Source organism: Euleptes europaea, chromosome 1 (genome assembly GCF_029931775.1).
Source record: "Euleptes europaea isolate rEulEur1 chromosome 1, rEulEur1.hap1, whole genome shotgun sequence".
In the NCBI taxonomy this organism is placed as follows: domain Eukaryota; kingdom Metazoa; phylum Chordata; class Lepidosauria; order Squamata; family Sphaerodactylidae; genus Euleptes; species Euleptes europaea.
The window spans coordinates 91,887,579-91,907,935 of record NC_079312.1 but is presented as its reverse complement, the minus strand read 5'-3'; the positions used below and the strand labels follow the sequence as shown (position 1 = coordinate 91,907,935).

The window sequence follows — 20,357 nt, the reverse complement described above, 5'->3', positions numbered from 1 at the left end:
CCCACTGGAGAGAAAGGCAGGGTATAAAGGAAGGAAGGAACTCTTCACCTGGACCAACAATTTATTGCAAGTGCAGGAGCTCGACTGAAAAGTTTACCTGAACAGAGTTGCATCCTCAAATGAAATCAATTGAAAAAGATCTGAGTACTCGGAAAGTTCATGTACATGTTGTAACACACATGAAGCTTTAGATTGGAGGCTTTTGTATTTCATTGAAACATTGTTACTAGTTTTTGAAAAAATACTTATGTATAATTATCCTTCCCCCCCCCCAAAAAAAAAGTTGGGTGTGGACTTGAACAAATGATACTTACAAAGGTTTTTGTGTGTGTTTGTGTGCATGTTTTACAGCACCTTAGTGGCCGCCATCCAATCTGCAGGCCTTACAGAAACACTGAACAGGCCAAGATCCTTCACGGTATTTGCGCCAACAAATGAAGCTTTCCAAGCCGTGCCGCAGGGAGAGCTGAACAAACTTATGGGTAACTAAATGTCCATAGATCTCACTGGCCGTGGATGGTATGAAGATGTGCTGACTATTTGAATAAATAGGTTTCTAGCACTTCGTACACTCAAACAGGTTGCAGCATTTCAGTTTTCCACAGACGCTGTCAGGAAAAGTATGCACAAAATGCTGCCGTCGTCACTTCATCTAAAATACATCAGTCTTGTGGTTGGATTGAATACAACCTTTATTTTATTTGTGATGTTTCTGTGCCAAATTTTTGCCCAACAGTGGCACCCAATAAGGCTAACAAACAAATTCATTCAGCAGAACGTCTAATGACCCTGACACCTTCTAGGAAATTATGTTTTCCGTAACTGAGAATTAGGGAAAATAGGTGAAGAGCAACTATTTCTTGAATAAAGACACTGAGAGATTATGTATGTATATATCTGTCTATGTAGGTACAGATAATACTGCAGGTGTTAGAGGAATCATAGACAGCAGTAACTGTCTGGTGCAGTGGTTAGGAGCGGTGGACTCTAATCTGGAGAACCGGGTTTGATTCCCCACTTCTCCACATGAGCGACGGATTCTAATCTAGTGAACCGGGTTGGTTTCCTCACGCCTACACATGAAGCCAGCTGGGTGACCATGGGCTAGTCACAGCTCTCTTAGATCTCTCTCAGCCCCACCCACCTCACAAGGTGTCTGTTGTGGGGAGAGGAAGGGAAGGAGATTGTAAGCTGGTTTGATTCTCCTTAAAAAGTAGAGGAAATTGGCATATAAAACCCAACTCTTCTTCTTCTAACTGTATGCCAGTCGGGTTAGTACAGGTAAAGACCAAATGGTCATAAGTACCAAACCATTTGAAAAAGCGCCAGCTTGTTGCTCTATTCGGCATAAGTATGTGGTTATGTTCAATCATGTAAATGCTGAAACATTCTGTCTCCTGAGTTTGAATATAGTTGTGGCTTGGAAGGAATATGAGTTGGTTGAGAGCAATGTCTTTTCATTGGCTAAAGCCCAACCAATCTGTGACATCAAAGCGCGGTATTAGCTTCCGGGAGCTGGTTATCCTTTTATGTTCGCTGCGCAGCAGTCTGCACATTTGTTCTGTTGCTTAATGCACAAATATTTCATAACTGATTTGTAACCACCATAAGCAGCTGTGGAACTGAAACGTCCCAGATGTGAACAGTTGAAATGTTGTTGAACTTCATAAGCAAAATATTTAGCTTATGGTTTTAGAAACGGTGAATCACAGTTGGTGGGAATCTATAGCTGACTTGTGCAAGAGGGGGAGAAAGAAGGAAGAAGCTGGCTGAGACTTCGGATTTAAGCAGTTTTATTTCTTGATGGTTAATGTAACAGGTATTCCACAAATCATAAAACTGGTGCTTATTTAGTTGTTATGCCATAAGCAAACATGGTATTGGAACATTATTTGAGAATTGAAAGTCTGCTGGATTCTGGGATGGTCTGTGTGATGTATGAAAGTTGGGTTGTGTTTCTAGAGGCGAAAATCCACAGGAGTCTTACTAGACTGACTGTGAATTAAATTTTGTTTGGGTAGTATTTACTACCGATTTAAAAGGGGCTTAGATCCATATAATAGCTATGATTCAATTCCAGTTAGATTCCCACTGTCAATTACAGAAGAAAAGATCTGTAAATACATGGTCTGTCTTCAAGAAGGGGAGACCCCAGCTGAGTGAACGGTAGATGAAACTGGCCAATGAGTTCATTACCATTTGCTCCAAATAATCCTCAGGAACAACCAAGGGAGGCCACTGTATGTGACCACTTAAAGTGATATAGATGATATCTGTGCCTAAAGGCAGATAACCTTCAACATGGTTAGGTTTCTATTGGCAGCTGAGCAAAAGTAAAGTCTCCGCCACAGTTAAGGCAAAAGAGCCTGAAATTCTTTGTTTTCCCTTTGTGAAATCCGGAATCAAGTGTTTGATGTGAAATCCGGAATCGAGTGTCTTTACTCATCATTCTGTTCAGTCACCAAATTACATGGACAACGAGTGGGGGGAGGGGAGGGAGTCAGGGGACCGCATGCGGGACCGTACTCACCTCTACATATTCACTTGAACTTGTGCACTGAGCGTGAACGTGGTTTCCGTAAAAGTCTGTTTCTGCAGATCGTTCATACTTGCCCTTCAGCTGCTAAATCCAATGATGTCTCAGTATTGTAGTCCTTCCTTCAGCTAAACGTCATGCTTCAGCAGGCATGTGCCAAGCAGCAGTTGATTAGCAGGAAGGAAAACTTACTGGCATCCAAGAGAATCTGGAAATCGGTACTATCGAGAAACAAGGATGTATTCACTTCTGTGGATCAGCTGCATGTTTTTAGTGGGAGAGGAAACAGTTTTGCATTTTTCCCCCCTTCCAAACTGCTGAACTCAATACACAAGATTGCTGTTTGGCGTTTTAGTTTCTTTCTAAGGTATCATGAAACATGGGAAAGAAGCTATAAAAATGCATGCACGCTTGTTGACTTTTCCTCCCCAGGCAATGCGAAAGAACTTGCCAACCTTCTGAAGTATCACATTGGAGATGAAATATTGGTTAGTGGAGCAGTTGGTGCTGTTGTACGGCTGAAATCTCTGCAGGGTGATAAACTTGAAGTCAGCACTGTAAGTCCTTTTTTTTTTAATTTTGTGCTCAATCGCTCCATTCTAATGCACTTTCAAGAGCAGCTTCCAAATTTACATCCCTTCCACCCAAATGGAACCGCAAGGGCCCAACTGATTGAACGTTGCCATATGGAACCCGAGGAAACATTAAACTCTCGTGTCAGGAGCAATCTGTTTTCCATCCCAGATGTCTGAAGCAAGACATTACTGGGCTGATCTTTCACAAATACCTTGAAAAGTGGACAGTCTTTCTTATTGTTGAATAAAATATTTTGATTTCTTGTTTCCTCTCCTGCTGATTTCATGATTGCAGGAGTGCGTTTTTGTTAAAAAAAAAATCAGCAGAACAGAAAAAGAATGCAGCTATTCTTAATATTGAGTAGCAAAAAATCTCCAGGATCAGAGGAGCATGCCTATTATATTAGGTGCTTCGGAACACAGTCAGGTCAATGCTGCTGCAGTCATCTTGTCTGTGGGCTTCCCAGAGGCACCTGGTTGGCCACTGTGTGAACAGGCTGCTGGACTTGACGGACCTTGGTCTGATCCAGCATGGCCTTTCTTATGTGTTTGTCTCCTAAGATTCTACTGGGACCAGGAAGAGAAGGTCTGCACACCTTTTCCTAATCTCCTCGCCTGATTTCTCTTGTCGGGTAATCCCCAATTCAAGCACATAGTGGCTCTTCCTGGCTTCTCTTGGCAGTGGAGGGGGCAGAGGTCTCGCAAGGCTTCTGTTGCAAAATACGTTTGAGCCCTGCACCTTATCTCTTACCCTATTCTCTGATAGAAGCCAAGGTGCAAGTTGTCATCTGAAGACCCCTGGGGTGAGAGGAATGCAAAGCCAGGAATCTAGTGCCATGCTGGATAAGAAATTCCAGTGGGCGTGATTAGGAAACAGTGCTAACTCTGCCCCTTTATCCCGTGCCCCCCAACATGATGTATGTGATATGGCCATATTAGCTTGCTTGCTTTTTATTACTTCATTTATACCTCACATTTTTCCCCAGTGGGAACCCAAAGCAGCTTGCATAGTTCCTTCCAAGTTATCCTCACAACCACCCTGTGAGGTAGGTTAGGCAGAGAGTTTGTGGCTTGCCCAGCATGGTAGCGTAGGGATTTGCATCTGTATCTCCCAAATCTTAATCAAGCACTCTAATCACTGTGTTTCACTGGCTCTTTCCAGTCTTCAGAAGTTTAGAACATGCTGTTGACAGTCGTAACCTAATGCTCCATAGGTGGTGGGATGGTAGTTATCTAGAGGCTTCTGCAAGAGTTCTTAAAAATGCTGTCTGTATAGGGTAGATAATTGGTAGATATTTGTATCTTCTACAACATTTCTTGTTTTTTTACCTTTCTGCTTATGTATATTGCCTGATCATTTTCCCTACCTTTTTTGTCCTTTTTAACATCAGAAAAGAAACGTAATAAATGTCAATAAGGAGCCTGTTGCCGAGGCAGACATTATGGCTACTAATGGAGTGATTTATGCCGTGAATACAGTTTTACAGCCACCAGGTAGGTTAAATTGGATTCACTGTAAATTGGATTCTCCTTCCCAGGTTTTGTAGTCTTAGTTGTTAAGGACATCAGCATTGTACAACACCAGTAAAATGCCTGTTTGTGCAAGGGAGTTCATTTCCTCTGCAGAAGGAAATAAGCAAGTAATTCTTATCTTCCTGAGAAACACTACTGTTTGCCTCCAAATTCCTCATTCATTCCAGTGGGGCAGGCATGCAACATCAACATTCTTCAGTTGACTTTTCATCTCTCCCCTTTTGACATATAAATCTATTGCCTCTGTGTCTGACATAATGCCTTTTTTTACTAAGTGACAGGGATCCCAAGGCTACATTGTCAGTGGCAAGATTTGTTTCAGTCCTTATATCCCTCAAACATTAGATGTATGCTGCACAAGTTCAATGGATCAAGGAGCTTCTAAGGGATAAAGGAAAGTTGACTTTTCAAAGGTGAAACTTAGGAAAGCAGTGCAGGCACTTTTATACCTGTTGGCTGAAGATGTTGGGAGGAAAATACAAACCTGATTATACTATACCATAAATCATTATTTCCTTCAACAGTAATTTGGTCTTGTGCACATAAGAGATACTTTGTAGGTCTTCCCTGGGCGAAGTCCAGAGACTTGCTTATGTGTGTGGAGCACTCTGTATAGATTCAGTGGTTCCCAACCTTTTTCGAGTCGTGACCCCCTTTTACAATTGCCAAGTAACCTGCGACCCCTGCCACATTTGCATAATAAAGCCATAAATGACATTTTCAATAGGATAAAGAAAACATAATACAAATAGATTTTTCAAAATATAATTCCAATGTAATATTTAATTAATTAATTTCATTAAATAATTAATTAACATTTAATGTGATGGTTGTGCTTGCGTCTGGGTAACCAGCTTCAAATTTCGTGGCTGAGTGTTTGTTAAAGCCAACCTCATGTCATCCTCAACATTTAGTCTGTTTCTTGTCTTTGTTTTGATATGAAGAAGCATTGAAAATCCACTCTCGCAGAGATATGTAGAGGCAAATGGAATTAAAACTCGGAAGGCGAGCATGGTGACATTTTTATGCTTTGGGCTGGTTTTACCTGATTACATTAAGGCAGGGGTGGGGAACCTTTTTCCTGCCAAGGGCCATTTGCACATTTATAACATCATTCGGGGGCCATACCAGGCATTGATCTCCCGGCGTGTGGGGGGGGAGAGGCTAGGGTTGCCAGGTCTCCAGCCACCACCTGGAGGTTTGCAAACCTAGCAGAGGCTATGCAGGGGGGAAGAGAAGGAACAGAAGGAAGGAAAGAAGGGAAGGAGGGAAAGGAAGAAAAGAAATGAAGGAAGAAAAGGGAAAGAAGGGAAGGAAGGAAGGAAAGAGGAAAGGAAGGAAAAAAATAAAAAGGAAGGAGAGGGAGGGAGGCTTCCCCCCCCACACACACACACACACGCACTCGCCAGCGGCCCGGGGATCTCGAGCACACACACACATACACAGGGAGGGCTGGGGGGGACCCTCTGGCCGCAGCGCAGCAAGCGCGCGACCAGGAAATGGAGCACAAGGAGGGGGGGACCCTCCGGCCGCAGCGCGGCAAGCGTGCAGGCCGGGAGAATGGAGCACAGGGAGGGCTGGGGGGGGGACACTCTGGCGGCAGCGCAGCAAGCACGCAGGCCGGGGGAATGGAGTACGGGAAGGGCTGGGGGGGGACACTCTGGCGGCAGCGCAGCAAGCACGCAGGCCGGGGGAATGGAGTACGGGGAGGGCTGGGGGGGACCCCCCGGCGGAAGCGCGGAAGCCGGGGGAATGGAACACATGGAGGGCTGGGGGGGACCCTCGGGCGGCCTCAAGGGGGACCGTCCTCTTCTCCTCCGAGACCTGAACGGGCCGAGCCAGGGGAGCTTCCTTGGCCTCCCACACATCCCGCTGCGTCATCCGCCTGGCGCAGCCGCGCCCGCGCCCAGAGCGGGCCCACCAGCCTCTCAGCTGGGCGGTGGGGCTACAGCTGGTGTGCGGCTGCGCGCCGCCGCCTCTCTGCAGCCCAGCTCCTTCCGGCTGTCAGTGGGCCGGTTCCTCGCCTCTCTGCTTGGGGTCTTCCCTGCCCTCGTGGACGGATCAGGGTTACGGGGCGTCTGGGTTAGTCCTGGACAGCCCGGGATGGGGGCTGTCCCAGGACAGTGGCGGCGACCCCCCAGAAAACATGCTGCGACCCACAGGTTGAGAACCACTGGTAGAAGTAGAATCTGCAGAGGCTCCCTTAGAATCCTTGTGTAGTCTAAAACTCCGGCGTGAAAACATAACACAGCTGCATGCTGGTCGCCATCTTGGAATCTCCAATCATATATATCATGGATTGTAAGTACCTTAGTAACCATCCTTCTGTTTATTTTGCATAGTGCACCTAGATCTGTTCTCGTAGTATCCTGAGTTTGTGCCTTGTAGAAACAAAGTTGTTTAATTAGAGAGAGTCTGCACAAATCCTTTCCTGCCTGCTTTGACCCCTTGGCACACTACAGTGCGATACTGCCGCAGAGCTTGCCTTGGGCCTTAGTTGTGCAATTGGAGCCCCTTGTGATGGCTTTAAGGTACTTTACTTTTACTGTTATTACAGCCATTGACCAGAAAATACATATTCTCGTATATAAAACATTCAAAGCTTTAAGGTAAGATTGCTTCAGCATAAATAATTTTGCTTCAGCATACATGAACACATGAAGCTGCCTTCTACTGAATCAGACCCTTGGCCCATCCAAGTCAGTATTGTCTACTCAGACTGGCAGCAGCTCTCCAGGGCCTCAGGCAAAGGTCTTTCACATCACCTACTCTCCTAGTCCCTTTAACTGGAGATGCCAGGGATTGAACTTGGGACCTTCTGCATGCCAAGCAGATGCTCTACCACTCAGCCACAGCCCCTCTGCTAAATAATTTTGAGGTTACAATCATGGTTTGTATGGCCCAGTTCATATACGCGGCAGCCCATGTGGACTTTACACACCGGCTGGATAGTGGAGAGCAGCAACCTATTCTATGGAGTTCCAGTTTGCATGCTTAAAATCTACTCAAATCTCCTGGTAAACCTTTAAGATAAACCACTCCCTGCACAGACGTCTGTCCATCGTGTAGCTCTATGAATGGTTGTTAAAACTATAACATTTAGTCTAGGGGCCTTAAATTCCAGTGAGTTAGGCATCCTAAATAACAGATGCCATTTAGCTGCATTCTGTGTTTTGTTCCAAAAAAGCTCAGCGTTGGGAGTGCAGTAACACACTAGTAGCTAGCTTCTAAAAATCCCCTTTGATGTTCTAATCTCTGTGACAGCCTTGAACATCTTGCCTGCCAAAAACTGCACACACCTTGTCCCTGTCATCTGAGCCTTCTTCCCCTCTGCCACTTCTTGACTGAATCTTCTTTCATGCCAAAACAAGCGCCCCCAACCCTGCCAGATGATATACATCCCTATAGACCAAGACTCCTTTTTTGCTGACCAGAGGCAAGCACCACACTTTTCCTCTTTGCCATCAAATGCTGGCAGATTGCAGCTGGCTCCTTTCCCATTGTCCTTGATACCAGTGTTGGTATAATTATAGCTGACTGGAAGAGAGGTTGTACATAAAGCCAAAATTAAGGGAGCATGAAGGATGATATGTGGAATTTTCTTGGTCTCCACATAACTTTTTAATGTTTTGTTGCTTGGACAGGAAGGTACATGCTGTAGCATTACTGTAGGGTTACTCCCCGAATACTTCTGTTGATTTTACCGTATACCTTTGTATCGAGCCTCCCCCCTGTATTCACGATGGTTCGTGTCAGTATATGAACACAAAGTGCAAATATTTAAGACAAAACAATACATCTTAGGACCAAACTACACGTGATACTGAGAGTTCTATGAATGATCTCCCAAGCTCTTTTTTCCCCTTTTTCTAAAATATCTGTATGGGATGCCCCTGATTTACACTGGGTTTCCATCTTGAATTGTCCTCAGAGATTTGCTATATGAACCACTGAAACAAACGTAAAGATCTTGGCCGAAACCCATATAAGGACCTGAATTGAGCTCTGCGGTGCTTTTTTAAGTTGGGGGGGGGGGGAAGAGTCTTAAACCCCCTTGCCCATTCCATGGTCCTCCTGACAAAAGAAAAAGAAGGCTTGGGGACTCAGGGAACCCCCGGTTCTCACTTGATATAGCCCCTACTCTCTTAATTAGTGGAAGGAGAAAATATTTATAAATGTTTCATTAATGGTGGTTTGAATTGTGTCCTTTAGCTTTGAGGCCTAATGAAAGAGCTGATGAGCCCGCAGATCCGGCAATGGAAATCTTCAGGCATGCCTCTGCCACATCCCAGGTAAACCTCATGCGCAGCCAACATCTAGGGATGTGTCTAAAAGAGGAATTCTTTTTAAACATCTGAAGCTTCCTCATACCAAGTTGTACTGCTGGTCTACTCGGACTGGTAGCAGCTTTCCAGCATCTCAGGAAGGGACAGGTTTCCACCTACCTGAGATCCTTTAACTGGAGATGCCAGGCACTGAACCAGAGATCTTCTGCACGCAATTAATCTGCTCTACTATTGAGCCACCAGAGTGGATTACAAGGCAAAGTAGATCCCACGTTCAAATAAACATAGTATCTCCTCAATCAGTTATATTCTACACACTGAGAAAGTCGGGGGCGGGGGGGGGCGCTAGTGAGCTCAAAGTATGTCCTTAATCTCATGATGAGTATGCATGAAAGAAAGATTATTTTATTTTTGTTTTATTTGCCATATAAGCTATGTAAATATGGGGAGGGGTGTTAAACAGTGCACATTAAACATCTTTTTCTTTTCTTTTTAGATTTCTCAGAGGAGTGCTCGGCTAGGTAAGTAAGGTTGACAGGATTCTGGACTCCCCTAAGTATATATTACCCTATAGGCTATCTGTTGGTACATACTATTTTGCATACTACCCTGCCCTGTCCTCTTACTCCCGAGTTACATACTTGCCTGAAATATTATGGAAAATTGGTCTTATTCGTTTTAGCTGGCAAGCATAATTGAAATGTTCCTCCTTTCAGATGTGATTACCAGTGCTATAGTATGTAGTATATGCCAGTGGCAGCTGAGCAGCTATATAGAATCAGATCAATGAACCTGAATTGAATTTGGAATATGTTACATTTTCTGAATGGGGACTTATATATGTTTCAAAAGTCAGTAAGGTAAAGTTGTATTGCTAATTATGCTGTAGCAATACAGGGCCTTTTTGACCATATTCACATGACCAGATCTTCAATGCTTCCCTCCTTTTCTCCAGAACAGCTGGCCGGTAGTGAAGACACTGTACAGTAAGGTTGGTGGGGGGAAGGATCATGGTTTCTAGATATAACCCAGGGAACTTGTGTTGTCCAAACACGTTCCCTTCCTATCCAAATATGTACCTTTCCTACTTGGTCATGTCATCAACCTCTTCAAATATTGTTGTGGTCGATGATGGAAACTGCTCTCCATTTTTGCTCATGAGTGCATAGTCCTGGCATGAGTATAGGAGTGGTTTTGATCTGTCAGCTAAACAGATATAAATAGAATACATTGTCCAGGTTTCAAAATATTTATTTTCAGAGTTTATGGAAGTAGATGTAGCTTTGGGTTCTTTTTTTCCCCTACTCCTTTTTTTTTACCATGTGTACTTCATCATTTGCAAAGTGTTCAGCCAGTGCTTGTTAAGTTCTGCAGGCCCACTGAATGGTTAAAGTGCCTGTTGGAGGCAAAACCAGAATCCCCCTAAACTGTAGAAACCCAAATAATAAATCGACAGGCTTTCTTTCGCACACACGTACAAAACCAGCATGGGGCAATCAACTATCTTAGTGGTGATTCGATCACTCATAGTATATGATGGTTTGTCCACTACAACTGGAAGCAGCAGAATGTTTCACACCCTGGTTCTCTCCCAGGAGTCTTTTGTTTTCTGCCTGCTAGTTCTTAAAGCACCTGCAACACCAAAATGAAGTGGTAGAATCCTGGGTGGTAGAGCAGATGGTACCACTGCAGGCTGTAGCTGGCACATGCTATTTCTGAATGCTTCCCAGTCTAAAAAACTCCTTGCATGTTAAAACCAAGCCATCGTGGAGAAAGTAGCCCAGTCTATGAATTCTGATTTCCTAATTTCCTACTAGCAATGAGTTGGTTATGTGGAGGAGCATTAAAAAAATGTGATTCCCCCCTCCACTTGTAATATCTGAATGGTACAATCCATTCTGCCACATCTGGACACTACCTGTTCATTACCACCTGCTGATCAGCAACTTTAGTGTTCACCTCAGGGCCTTGGTGCACACCCAGAGATGCAAGGACCAATTCATTCTCCCTGCTGCCAAGGAACAAGCACACAGTATTCCCTGCTCTGGTACAACTTTCTGGACCCAGCAGAGCTCAGCAGAGCTTCAGATTATACCCTAAAGGATCCAATTACACGGTGAAGCACAACAGCTTCAGAGGAGGCCTCGATCATGGACTTGGTGTCCAAAGCCAATACTGTAGGCATATTCTAAAGCCAACTTAGAGCAACTCAGACTTCCATTAAATGAATCAATGTTACAAAGAACTGTACTGAAACAGAAGAAAGCATAATGATTATTGGTTTTAATTCAAGTAGAGGCGAGGATCCCCTTTGAGTTGTAGCCCACAGGGATCATTAAGCAGTTTCTTTTCTCATTGCATTTGCTTTCTTTTCTTTTTTTCAGCTCCTGTGTATTCCAGACTGTTAGCAAGGATGAAACATTAAAGTGAAAGCCATTCTACACGTAAAGCACAATTAGGGGATTAGCCAAAGGTTTTTTATCATTGGGTTTGCTGAAAAGAAGGACTCTGTTGTTCATCTGTTGTTGTTTCTTTTTTAATAAACCAAGTATTACACAAATATCATGTTTTCCAATTGAAATGAAGGAGAGAAAATAAAAGCCATACATATTTAAACCATTGATAAAGGTAATTTTGTTCCCAGCTGAAGCTGAGAATTTGTGGTGGGGGGCTGGAGTATGAGCATCATCTCCAAAACTATTTAAGCCCAAACTTCAGATGTGCAAGAGTTAAGAATGACTGTCATTGAAAGGCACACCTGGTCCATGTAAATCTTCTCAGGTTAGCACTTAATCATTGTTGAAGACTAAGCAAAGGTTTGGATGTGCTGTCAGAAAAGGAACATACAAAGCAACTGCCTGCTGAGTCAAATGACATCTCCAGCCAGCCAGTGTTGTCTAGCCTACCTGGTAGCAGCTCTAAGCAAATATTTTTCCCTAGCTCTGCTATCCAAGATCCTGTTGGCATTTGAATCTGAGGCTTTATACACACAATGCTTGTGCTCTGCCATTGAGATATGAACTTTCTCCAGTGGGAGGTTTTCCTAAATTAAAACACCTGTCAAATATTTCAGGCTGCAACCCTGGAAAAGGAGATTCTTGAAATCTTGAACATTCTAGACTCAAACTTTCAAGGATCCAAAGTTAACTTCGATTTGCCATGATATTTTGTCTGTGTGACTTTTGAGTTTAGTCATTTAGACTGATCCTGCACTTAGGCACATTCACATGAAAAACAGAGATGGAGGTAGCTCATGAGCCTAAAACTGAGGCCAGAGGGATAATAGCCAGTTTTCTGTAAGGAGATAGTAATAGCACTTCCCTATTTCACAAGGTTTTGTTTTGAAATACACTATTAAGTCACAGAACCATTTAGAAAGTTTCCGGTTAGTATAAGGGCACAGAGTCATTGGCTCATGTTCAGTTCTGCCATGGGTAGGTAGCCATTTTGAAACACTGGAACAAAGAAACCTTGACTTTAGAAAAAGTCCAGCTTTGTGACGCTTTCATTGCCACCTTAAGCAGAGTTACAGCCTTCTAAGTACATTAGAAGTCAATGAGCTTAGAAGGGTGTGACTGCATAGGATGGCACTGTTTTAGTGGTCTTCATATTGAGGTTACAACCCAATCCACAAGCTGGGATGTTCAGATTGAGGGCTTTTCTTGTGGAGAAGTGGGGGTTCATTGGAACTTTCGACTAGATGTGTTTGGCAAACAAAGACCAGGCATTTAATTTCATCACTCGGATCTAAAATCTTAATGTCTCTTTCCAGACTCGCTACCACTGTAAATAAAGTTTCATGGGGACATTTTGCAGGAAGTAGATTATCTCTTTAGAAGGGGTGGCCTGAGTAGCTTTCAGTCTGATACATGACCACCCTCTGCATGCAGAGAAATCTGTCCCCATCCCAGCACACAGAAAAGCCCTTTTGAATTTCAGGAGCATTTCTAAAGTGTTTTACTATGTAATGTGGGAGGCTGCTGTGAGGGGAAATAAAAGACAAAAGCCAATGCACATACTGAAAGGAGCTCTCTGAATTGTGGCCTGTATTCTTAAAGGCCCTGCAAGGCACTGTCTGAACAATGTCATTGGTGTACTTTTACAGGAACATGTGGTTTTTATTTTCTTCCCTCCTGTGCTTTGAAAATCCTCCGTGCAATTCTACATTTTAATGTTTTTTTAAAAAACTCACTGTTGATATTAAGGAATTTGCATTATATAAGCTATGGTTTGATCAGTGCTGTCAATTAGTTTCTGTTTACACATGATTCTTTAATACCTTTTGTTCTTCGGAAGACCGAAAATGCAACATCTCTGTAATGTGGTCACAGAACTCCCCCTCACCACAACCGCCAAATAAACAATTCCTTTGTAATAAAGTTTGCTTTTTATTTTTACAATCCATATTTGCCTTGTAAATATTACGAATGGTGACAAGCGGTTTCATTATTTGAGAGCACAGTTTATACCCCACAGGGCCAGTACTGACGTTATGCTGAATGGTGTGGCAGACGTAGCCATGCTTCTGTTTCCTGCACCACCAGAGTGAGAGAAGCTTATTAGGGAAGGAAGTAATGCTGTGGCTCTTCACATCTCTATTGACCTAGTTTTTCAAGGATTGATGTTGTCATGGAATGGAGCTACAGTATGGACACCTACTACAAGGTCGATAGAGCTGGGGTCCACCAACCTTCTTGAACCCATGGGCCTGTTTTAGAATCTTGAGAACAGGTGCCATGACAAAATGGCTGGTGACAATCATGTCCAGTCACAAAACACTGGAAGATTTGACAGTGTGTTAGGAGGTTCCAAGGCAAGCATCATCGTATGATGGAGAAAGCTGTTTCCAAATAGGTGCTCCCTGCAGTCACAAATGTGATCCCTTCTGTGCTCTTCCACAACACTTCCTGCTCCAACAAAGTGGATGAAAGATGGGATTATCTCTGCTTTGGGGAAGTGCCAGGAAATGCATTGGTTTGTGCCATGGGACCCATGTGTACCACATTGGGGTTGATAGACTGGGGCTTCTTGTGTTAGTTCAGCAATATGGGAAGGAGTAGCATTACTGTAGATCCCACGCCATTAGGGTAACTTGCCCACTGGGCATGGAGAAAAGTTCTGTCTGTTGCCAAATGGCCATCTAAGAACCATCTATTAATGTTTATCCTGTCCTTCCTCTAAGAAGTTCAAGGCAGATTTCATACCTCTCCCATCCTCACAGAACCCTGTGAGGAAAGTTACTCCAAGAGAGAATGACTGGTCAAAGATCACTCCGCTTCAGGGATCAGGGTAAATTTGAATCCACATCCTCTCAATCCTAGTCCAACACCACAGCCATGTCACCATATGGGCTATCCAATGACTGCCAAATTAAGCATTCATTATCCGAGGTGGTAGTCATCTTGCTCAGTTTGCTCATGGAGAGTTGCTTGTTTGAACGGGTCTCTGAAAACCTGGGTGCACCCACATCAGAATTTACAATCTCAGAAGTTGTGAAAACTCCATTTCTCTCTGATGAGGTCAGTTTTGACACCGCCTCATGATTTTTATGCATAATCAATATAAAACAAGCCTATTTGTGCATGAAATCTGGTGGCAGAGTCAGATGGCAATATTTATTTATTTATTTATTTGAAGATTTTATATCTTGCCTTTCTGCCTCCTCAAGGGCTGCTAAAGCAGCTAACAAGTTAAAACATGCATGATAAAATATGTATAAAACCATTAAAATAACCCCCCTCCCAAACAAGCCGCATTAATACAATTTTTAAAAGAGTTAAAAGACAGTTACAATACATATAAAACATAGGTTAGGAAGGAGAGATCATTGAGGGAATGCCAAATGAAACAAAAAAGCCTTCACCCACTGGCAGAAGATAGCAACAGAAGGGGAAGATGGATCTTTCTGGGGAGAGCGTTCCAGAGCTTTGGTGCACGACTGAGAAAGCTCTACCCCAGGTAGCCACCCACCCAAAAGAGGGCCTCTGAAGATGACTGTAGCAGTTGGGCAGGTTCATGAGGGTTTAGACGATCCTTCAGGTATATTATTCCCAAATCGTATAAGGCTTTGAAGGTCAAGACCAGCATATGGTATCACTTCAATATTGTACCACTTCAGTTAGTGAATCTGTGCTTGAATTGGCTGAGGAGTGCGAGCTGTGAATGACGACTTTACACTATTCTTTTTTTTTTTTTGTATGTGTTTGTAGGCTGTGTGTGTGTGCACGTGCTGTCAAGTCATAGGTGACTTTCAGTGACCCCATAGGTTTTTCAAGGCAAGAGACTTTCAGAGGTGGTTTGCCATTGCCTGCCTCCGCATGGGCTGAGAGAGTTCTGAGAGAACTGTGACTGGCCCGAGGTCACCCAGCAGGCTTCATATGGAGAAGTGGGGAATCGAACCCAGTTCTCCAGATAAGAGTCCTCCACTCTTAACCACTTCACCACTCTGGATCTCATTTGTAGGATAGCTTGAAGTAATAAATAAAATAAGGACATGATGACATAATGAAACCACAAGTATTTACTTCATGGACAAAACAAAGCAAAACAGCCAGGGATGGGTTATATGAGCAATTTCTTTGGTTGATTTCTCAGAAGATGCTAGATACACCTCTTAAACACAGAAGCTCTGTGATGTACACCATCCAGCACATGCAGGAATTAGAGACAAAAATATTTCCAGATCTAAATTCTATAGAGCTAGATAGTTAAACTGCTGGCTAGGCAGGTCACTTTCCAAAATCTTCAGCATGCCAACTTTTTTTTTTTTTGGCTTGTCAAGCCATTTCTTTTTAAACTACCCCCAAGTCTCTTTTCTATACCCTGTCATAGAATCATAGAATTGGAAATGACCACCAGGGTCATCTAGTCCAACCCCCTGCACAATGCTGGAAATTCACAACGAGCTCCCCCTCACACCCCCAGTGACTCATACTCCATGTCCAGAAGATGACCATTTTGGTACATTTTGCCATTTTGGTACATTTTGCTGTGGCAGGGTATACTTTTTGACTTCATATTATAGATCCCATTCAAATTCTAGAGGTATCCATATTAATCTGTTGCATTCCTGAAAAGTAACCAAGTATCTTGTGTAGCAGTTTAAAAACTAACATATTTATCATCACATAAGTTCTACTACTTATTAAATACAAAAACAAAAACCAACACTTTTTAAAGAGACCATCATCAACAGCAGGCAGCAAAGCTTTTCCTGGGTTGTACTCTTTCAGGCTTGCATGTTTGAATGCTCTTTCACGAAAATCCTCCTTGCACATTGAAGGAAAGCATATAAGAAAAAAAGCTAGCCTGAACTGTTTGACTTGAAATGCCAGCTTTGGATGTGAAGAGGGGCCTTTAAAAGGGGGGGGGGGGTATCTCAAATATGCAAAAAGCCTGAACAGTCCAATTTGATTCTGTTGATGATATAAACTGACCCAAACTTAATGGAAAAGATTGTTCTATCATTTTCTTCAGATAAGATTTGTGAACTCATTCTGTGAACCAAAGAGCCGATTCCAGAATCCTGCTATGTACAGGTTTTCTTTCAGAGATAAGCATCTGATATATACTGCACATCTTGTACTTCCAAGGACAGAGGTAGATGTGAAATGCTGCAACTTGGAAAAAAAGGGCTGAGTGAAAAATGGGGTGTGGAGATATTAACTAAAACTCTGGAAAACAATAGCTGTGGAAAAAAAATTTCCTTGTGTTACAGCACTTCTGAGGAACAATGAAGCCAACACAATCCTCAAAATGGAAATTCACATTTAAGGGCAGAAGAAACAGGATGTACCAAGTTTCACAATTTTTTTTAAAAAAAACCCACATAGCACAGCAAAACATATTCAGTCACAGCTGTTTTAGGGTAAAGAGGGAAATGAAAGAGGAACAAACATTTACATACTTCATACAAACTTTAATCGTTATTCTAGTACCACTTCCGAACAAAGCTATCTTTTTCTATCCTGCCTGTTAAGTTTCCGTTCTTATTTTTTGTCAGAAACTCACAGCTACAGGAGTCATCTATAGTCCTTTCCTCCCAAGGAACAAAGTCAATGACATCCATAGTCGCATGATTACATCTGTGGATTGATGACTGTACTAGCAAAACCCATAAGTAGCCTGCGGCTGCAGTATGTATAAACTAGGCATGAGTTTGTTCTGCTGTCTCAGAGAACAGTCTGAAAGCACATGATGGACTTCTACTGTTGAAGTTAAGTAAGTTCCGGTCCTGAAAGCTGTCAGGATAAGAGACCACCTGGGAACCAATGAAAGTAGAAGACAAATGAGGCATCCTGAAGCCAGTATCACATTTGTTGACCAAAAGCCATTTAGCACATTGGAGAAACCTGCTGTGCTCTTCAGTGCAGGCTTACTAGCAATAATTTCTGTTCCCGTGGTGTGCTTTTGCTTCTGGGTTTCTTTTCGGTGATGTCTCATATGTTATTCCATGTGATGTTAGTAACTAAGATTTTGTGGGTTTTGTCCTGATGACAGAAGTCATGCCAAAATAATTCACATCTCTGCACTTGAGGAATGGTAACTTTTTCCTTGCCAGTTGATACTGGGGTCCCATTCATGTACATCTGCAGCAACATGGGAGCTGATCTTCTCCCTTCAATCCAGATTAGGGTTGTACCAAAAAAAAAAAAAAAGCTGTAAATTTTGGGTCCGGGTTTATTGGGCCAGGTTTTTCCGGTAAAGCCAGAATAAATAAATATCAGTATTCAGTTTATTTATGGGTTTATTGAAAAATTCAGGCCCATTATACTCTATGGGGACTTTTTTCCAAGGCTCCTGGGGTGCATTTTTGGAGGTAGAGTCCCCAAATTTGCAGGGTGGCTTCAAGGGAATCTCCTAGGAAAGTCACTGAAGTTTGGTGAACTTTGGGACAGGGGTCCAATTTTATGAGTCAGCAAATTGGTCACCCCATCCTCTAAGCATTTGCGAGCCAAGCTGTCCATCAGTTTTTTAGGTTCAGAAGTTCAGCATTGCTGAGGAGTGGTGAAAAGAGCCGATTGACAGGCTTGCACCTCAAAGTCTGGGGGCTCCATTCATATCTGGGGTGCGTAGCATGATGTCCATGCCAATTAGCTTCCAAACTGAGGGAAAAGGCTTAAATGCAAGAAAAATAAGGTCAGGAAACATTTCTTTTGGTGGCAAACGACATCCTGTGAACAGTCCTTTATTATGGTAATCAAAAATCTGATTTCAAGAGATGGTCACGGTGTGGGGAAATGAAGCTTCTACTCGAGGTGACCTTCAGTTTGACAGCAGATTTTCATGGGGTGTTTTTTTTGTTTTGTTTTTTTATTTTATAATTTTTTATTATTTCTATAAGAAAAACATAACAAATTATAAGTCACATAAAAAGAAAACAAAAAAACAAACATACTAAAAATACAAAAATACAAAAGGAGCACTTATACTATAGTTTTACATCATCTATTGTAAAATTATAAAATAAACAGTGCCCAAATACCCACCACCCATCTTAAAAGTGTATCCCACCACCAATGGACGTCCGGAGAAGTATTCTGACAGTATTTAAAGTTACTTTATACTATTATTATATAAACAACATTACACTTTATAATTCATTAACTATATTTGTAAAATTCATTTTCGCCAGTTCATCCCAAAATGCAGTGGCCTTTAGCCAAGTTTTTTTAAACTCTTCCATATCTTTACCATGTAAAGAATCTGTAAGTTTGGCCAACCGCATATACATCCACAGTTTCTCTCTTCAGTCCTTAATTGAAGGTTTATTTACTTGTTTCCAGTTTTTTGCTATTGTAATTCTTGCTGCTGCAAAATTATATTGACATATAACTCTATCATATTTATCCATATTATTTTTAGGAATTCCCAAATTCCTAAAAAGTTTGACAGCAGATTTGACAGCAGATTTTCATGGGGTGTTTTTTTGTGTGTGTGATATCGGAGCCAGCCGAAGTCTCGACCATGGGCACTGTCTGAAGAAGATTGCTCATCCGTGCGGGTGAGGGAGTCTCCTTTGGAAGCCTGGTAGTCAGCAGCTATTGAAGCCAGTTCTTTTTAGTTGGAGGGTATATCCCTCCAGACAGGACTGGTGAGCCCTGTTTTTTAAAAAACCATTGTGCTTGATCCAGATCAACCCACTGAAAGGTTGGTCAGATCAAGTTGGCTCTGATTACACAATCTCGACCATGACCATCTCTTGAAATCAGATTTTTTATTACCAAAACCAGTCAAAAAAAGAAAGCAAAAGGGGAGAAAGCACAGAGCCAAACCTCTGACCCAAAGTGAATAGCCAAACCCAAAAAATTCAAATAAGTATCCAGCTTTTTCAGGAATCGCCTATTTAGCTTCGGGCAGACCCCCAGGTTTTGGCGTTTGGTAAACTCAAAGCCAGAAAATTACCAAAATGGCTAGTTTTGGGTTTATTTTCGGTTTGGGTTTATTGATATGCACAACCCTAGTTCAGATGATTCAGTAGAAAAGACTTAGGAGAATAGCCTCACTCACTGACCTTGGTACTGGTTTGGTGGAAGAGCCAGCATACCCCCTTCCCTCCACCACACAGTTAACATAATGTATTATTTATCTGGCTAGTCACATAGATGTTTGATCTGTGCAATCCCCACTTTTTAAAAACTAAAAATATCCCTTGAATCCATGTGTAGCTCCCACACCATACATGACATTATATATGAGGGTGAGGGGACAGGATGCGCCTGCTTCCCCATCATGTGAACAATGTCATCATCCAAGTTTAGTGTCAAAACTAGCTAACAAAATGGTAACTTCAGAGTACATGCAGCAACCTGATAAGCCAGCTGCCTAAACTGCCTCCCAGTAATTTCAGTTTGTGTATTCATTTATATCTTGCTTTTCTCAACAATATGTCAGTGTAAATAAGGGGAGGGGCAATTTCTTCTTTGCAATACCCCCTCTCACCTTCTGACTAGGATATAAGAACTCCGAGATCTCCATTCCAACTCCTGTCTGACAAAGGGAGCTTTAACTCTTGAAAGCTCATACCCTGAAAATCTTGTTGGTCTCTAATGAGCTACTGGACTCAAATCTAGCTTTACTCCTGCAAGCAAACATGGCTACCCTCTGAAACTTGGTACAAGCTAGCAACCATCATCCTACAGTTCCCCCTCCTGTTGAAAATGAGAATTCCGTCTCTTCCCAGGCTCCCTCGACTTCTAAGCAGGGGCAGAAGTATGGTAAGATTCTTCTCACCACAACTTTGCAGGATCTCATGGTTAAACTGTTGTGGTTTGTGCCCACTGCAGTAAGTTACTACTTGATAAAACTTTGTATTCTACCTCTGCATTCTCATGCCAAATAGCAATGCTTTTACCCACCCCGAGTGCAGCTGTGTAGTAAAAGTGACATTTTCATCCTTCAAGTTCTATCGACACCTAAGAATTCCAT

The 20,357-nt window shown here is 42.5% G+C and overlaps 1 protein-coding gene across 1 annotated transcript in view; it reads left to right on the top strand.

Annotated features, from left to right (window-relative positions):
• The window catches only part of TGFBI (transforming growth factor beta induced), a 52,004-nt gene extending 40,604 nt beyond the window's left edge, over positions 1-11,400 (top strand). Inside the window, exons 12-17 of the mRNA XM_056861397.1 lie at positions 352-482; positions 2,969-3,093; positions 4,503-4,605; positions 8,857-8,936; positions 9,427-9,451; positions 11,315-11,400. Of these exons, the coding sequence (XP_056717375.1) occupies positions 352-482; positions 2,969-3,093; positions 4,503-4,605; positions 8,857-8,936; positions 9,427-9,451; positions 11,315-11,355 (505 nt within the window). The 3' untranslated portion in view covers positions 11,356-11,400. The remainder of the gene's footprint in view (positions 1-351; positions 483-2,968; positions 3,094-4,502; positions 4,606-8,856; positions 8,937-9,426; positions 9,452-11,314) is intronic.
• Positions 11,401-20,357: the final 8,957 nt, after the last annotated feature.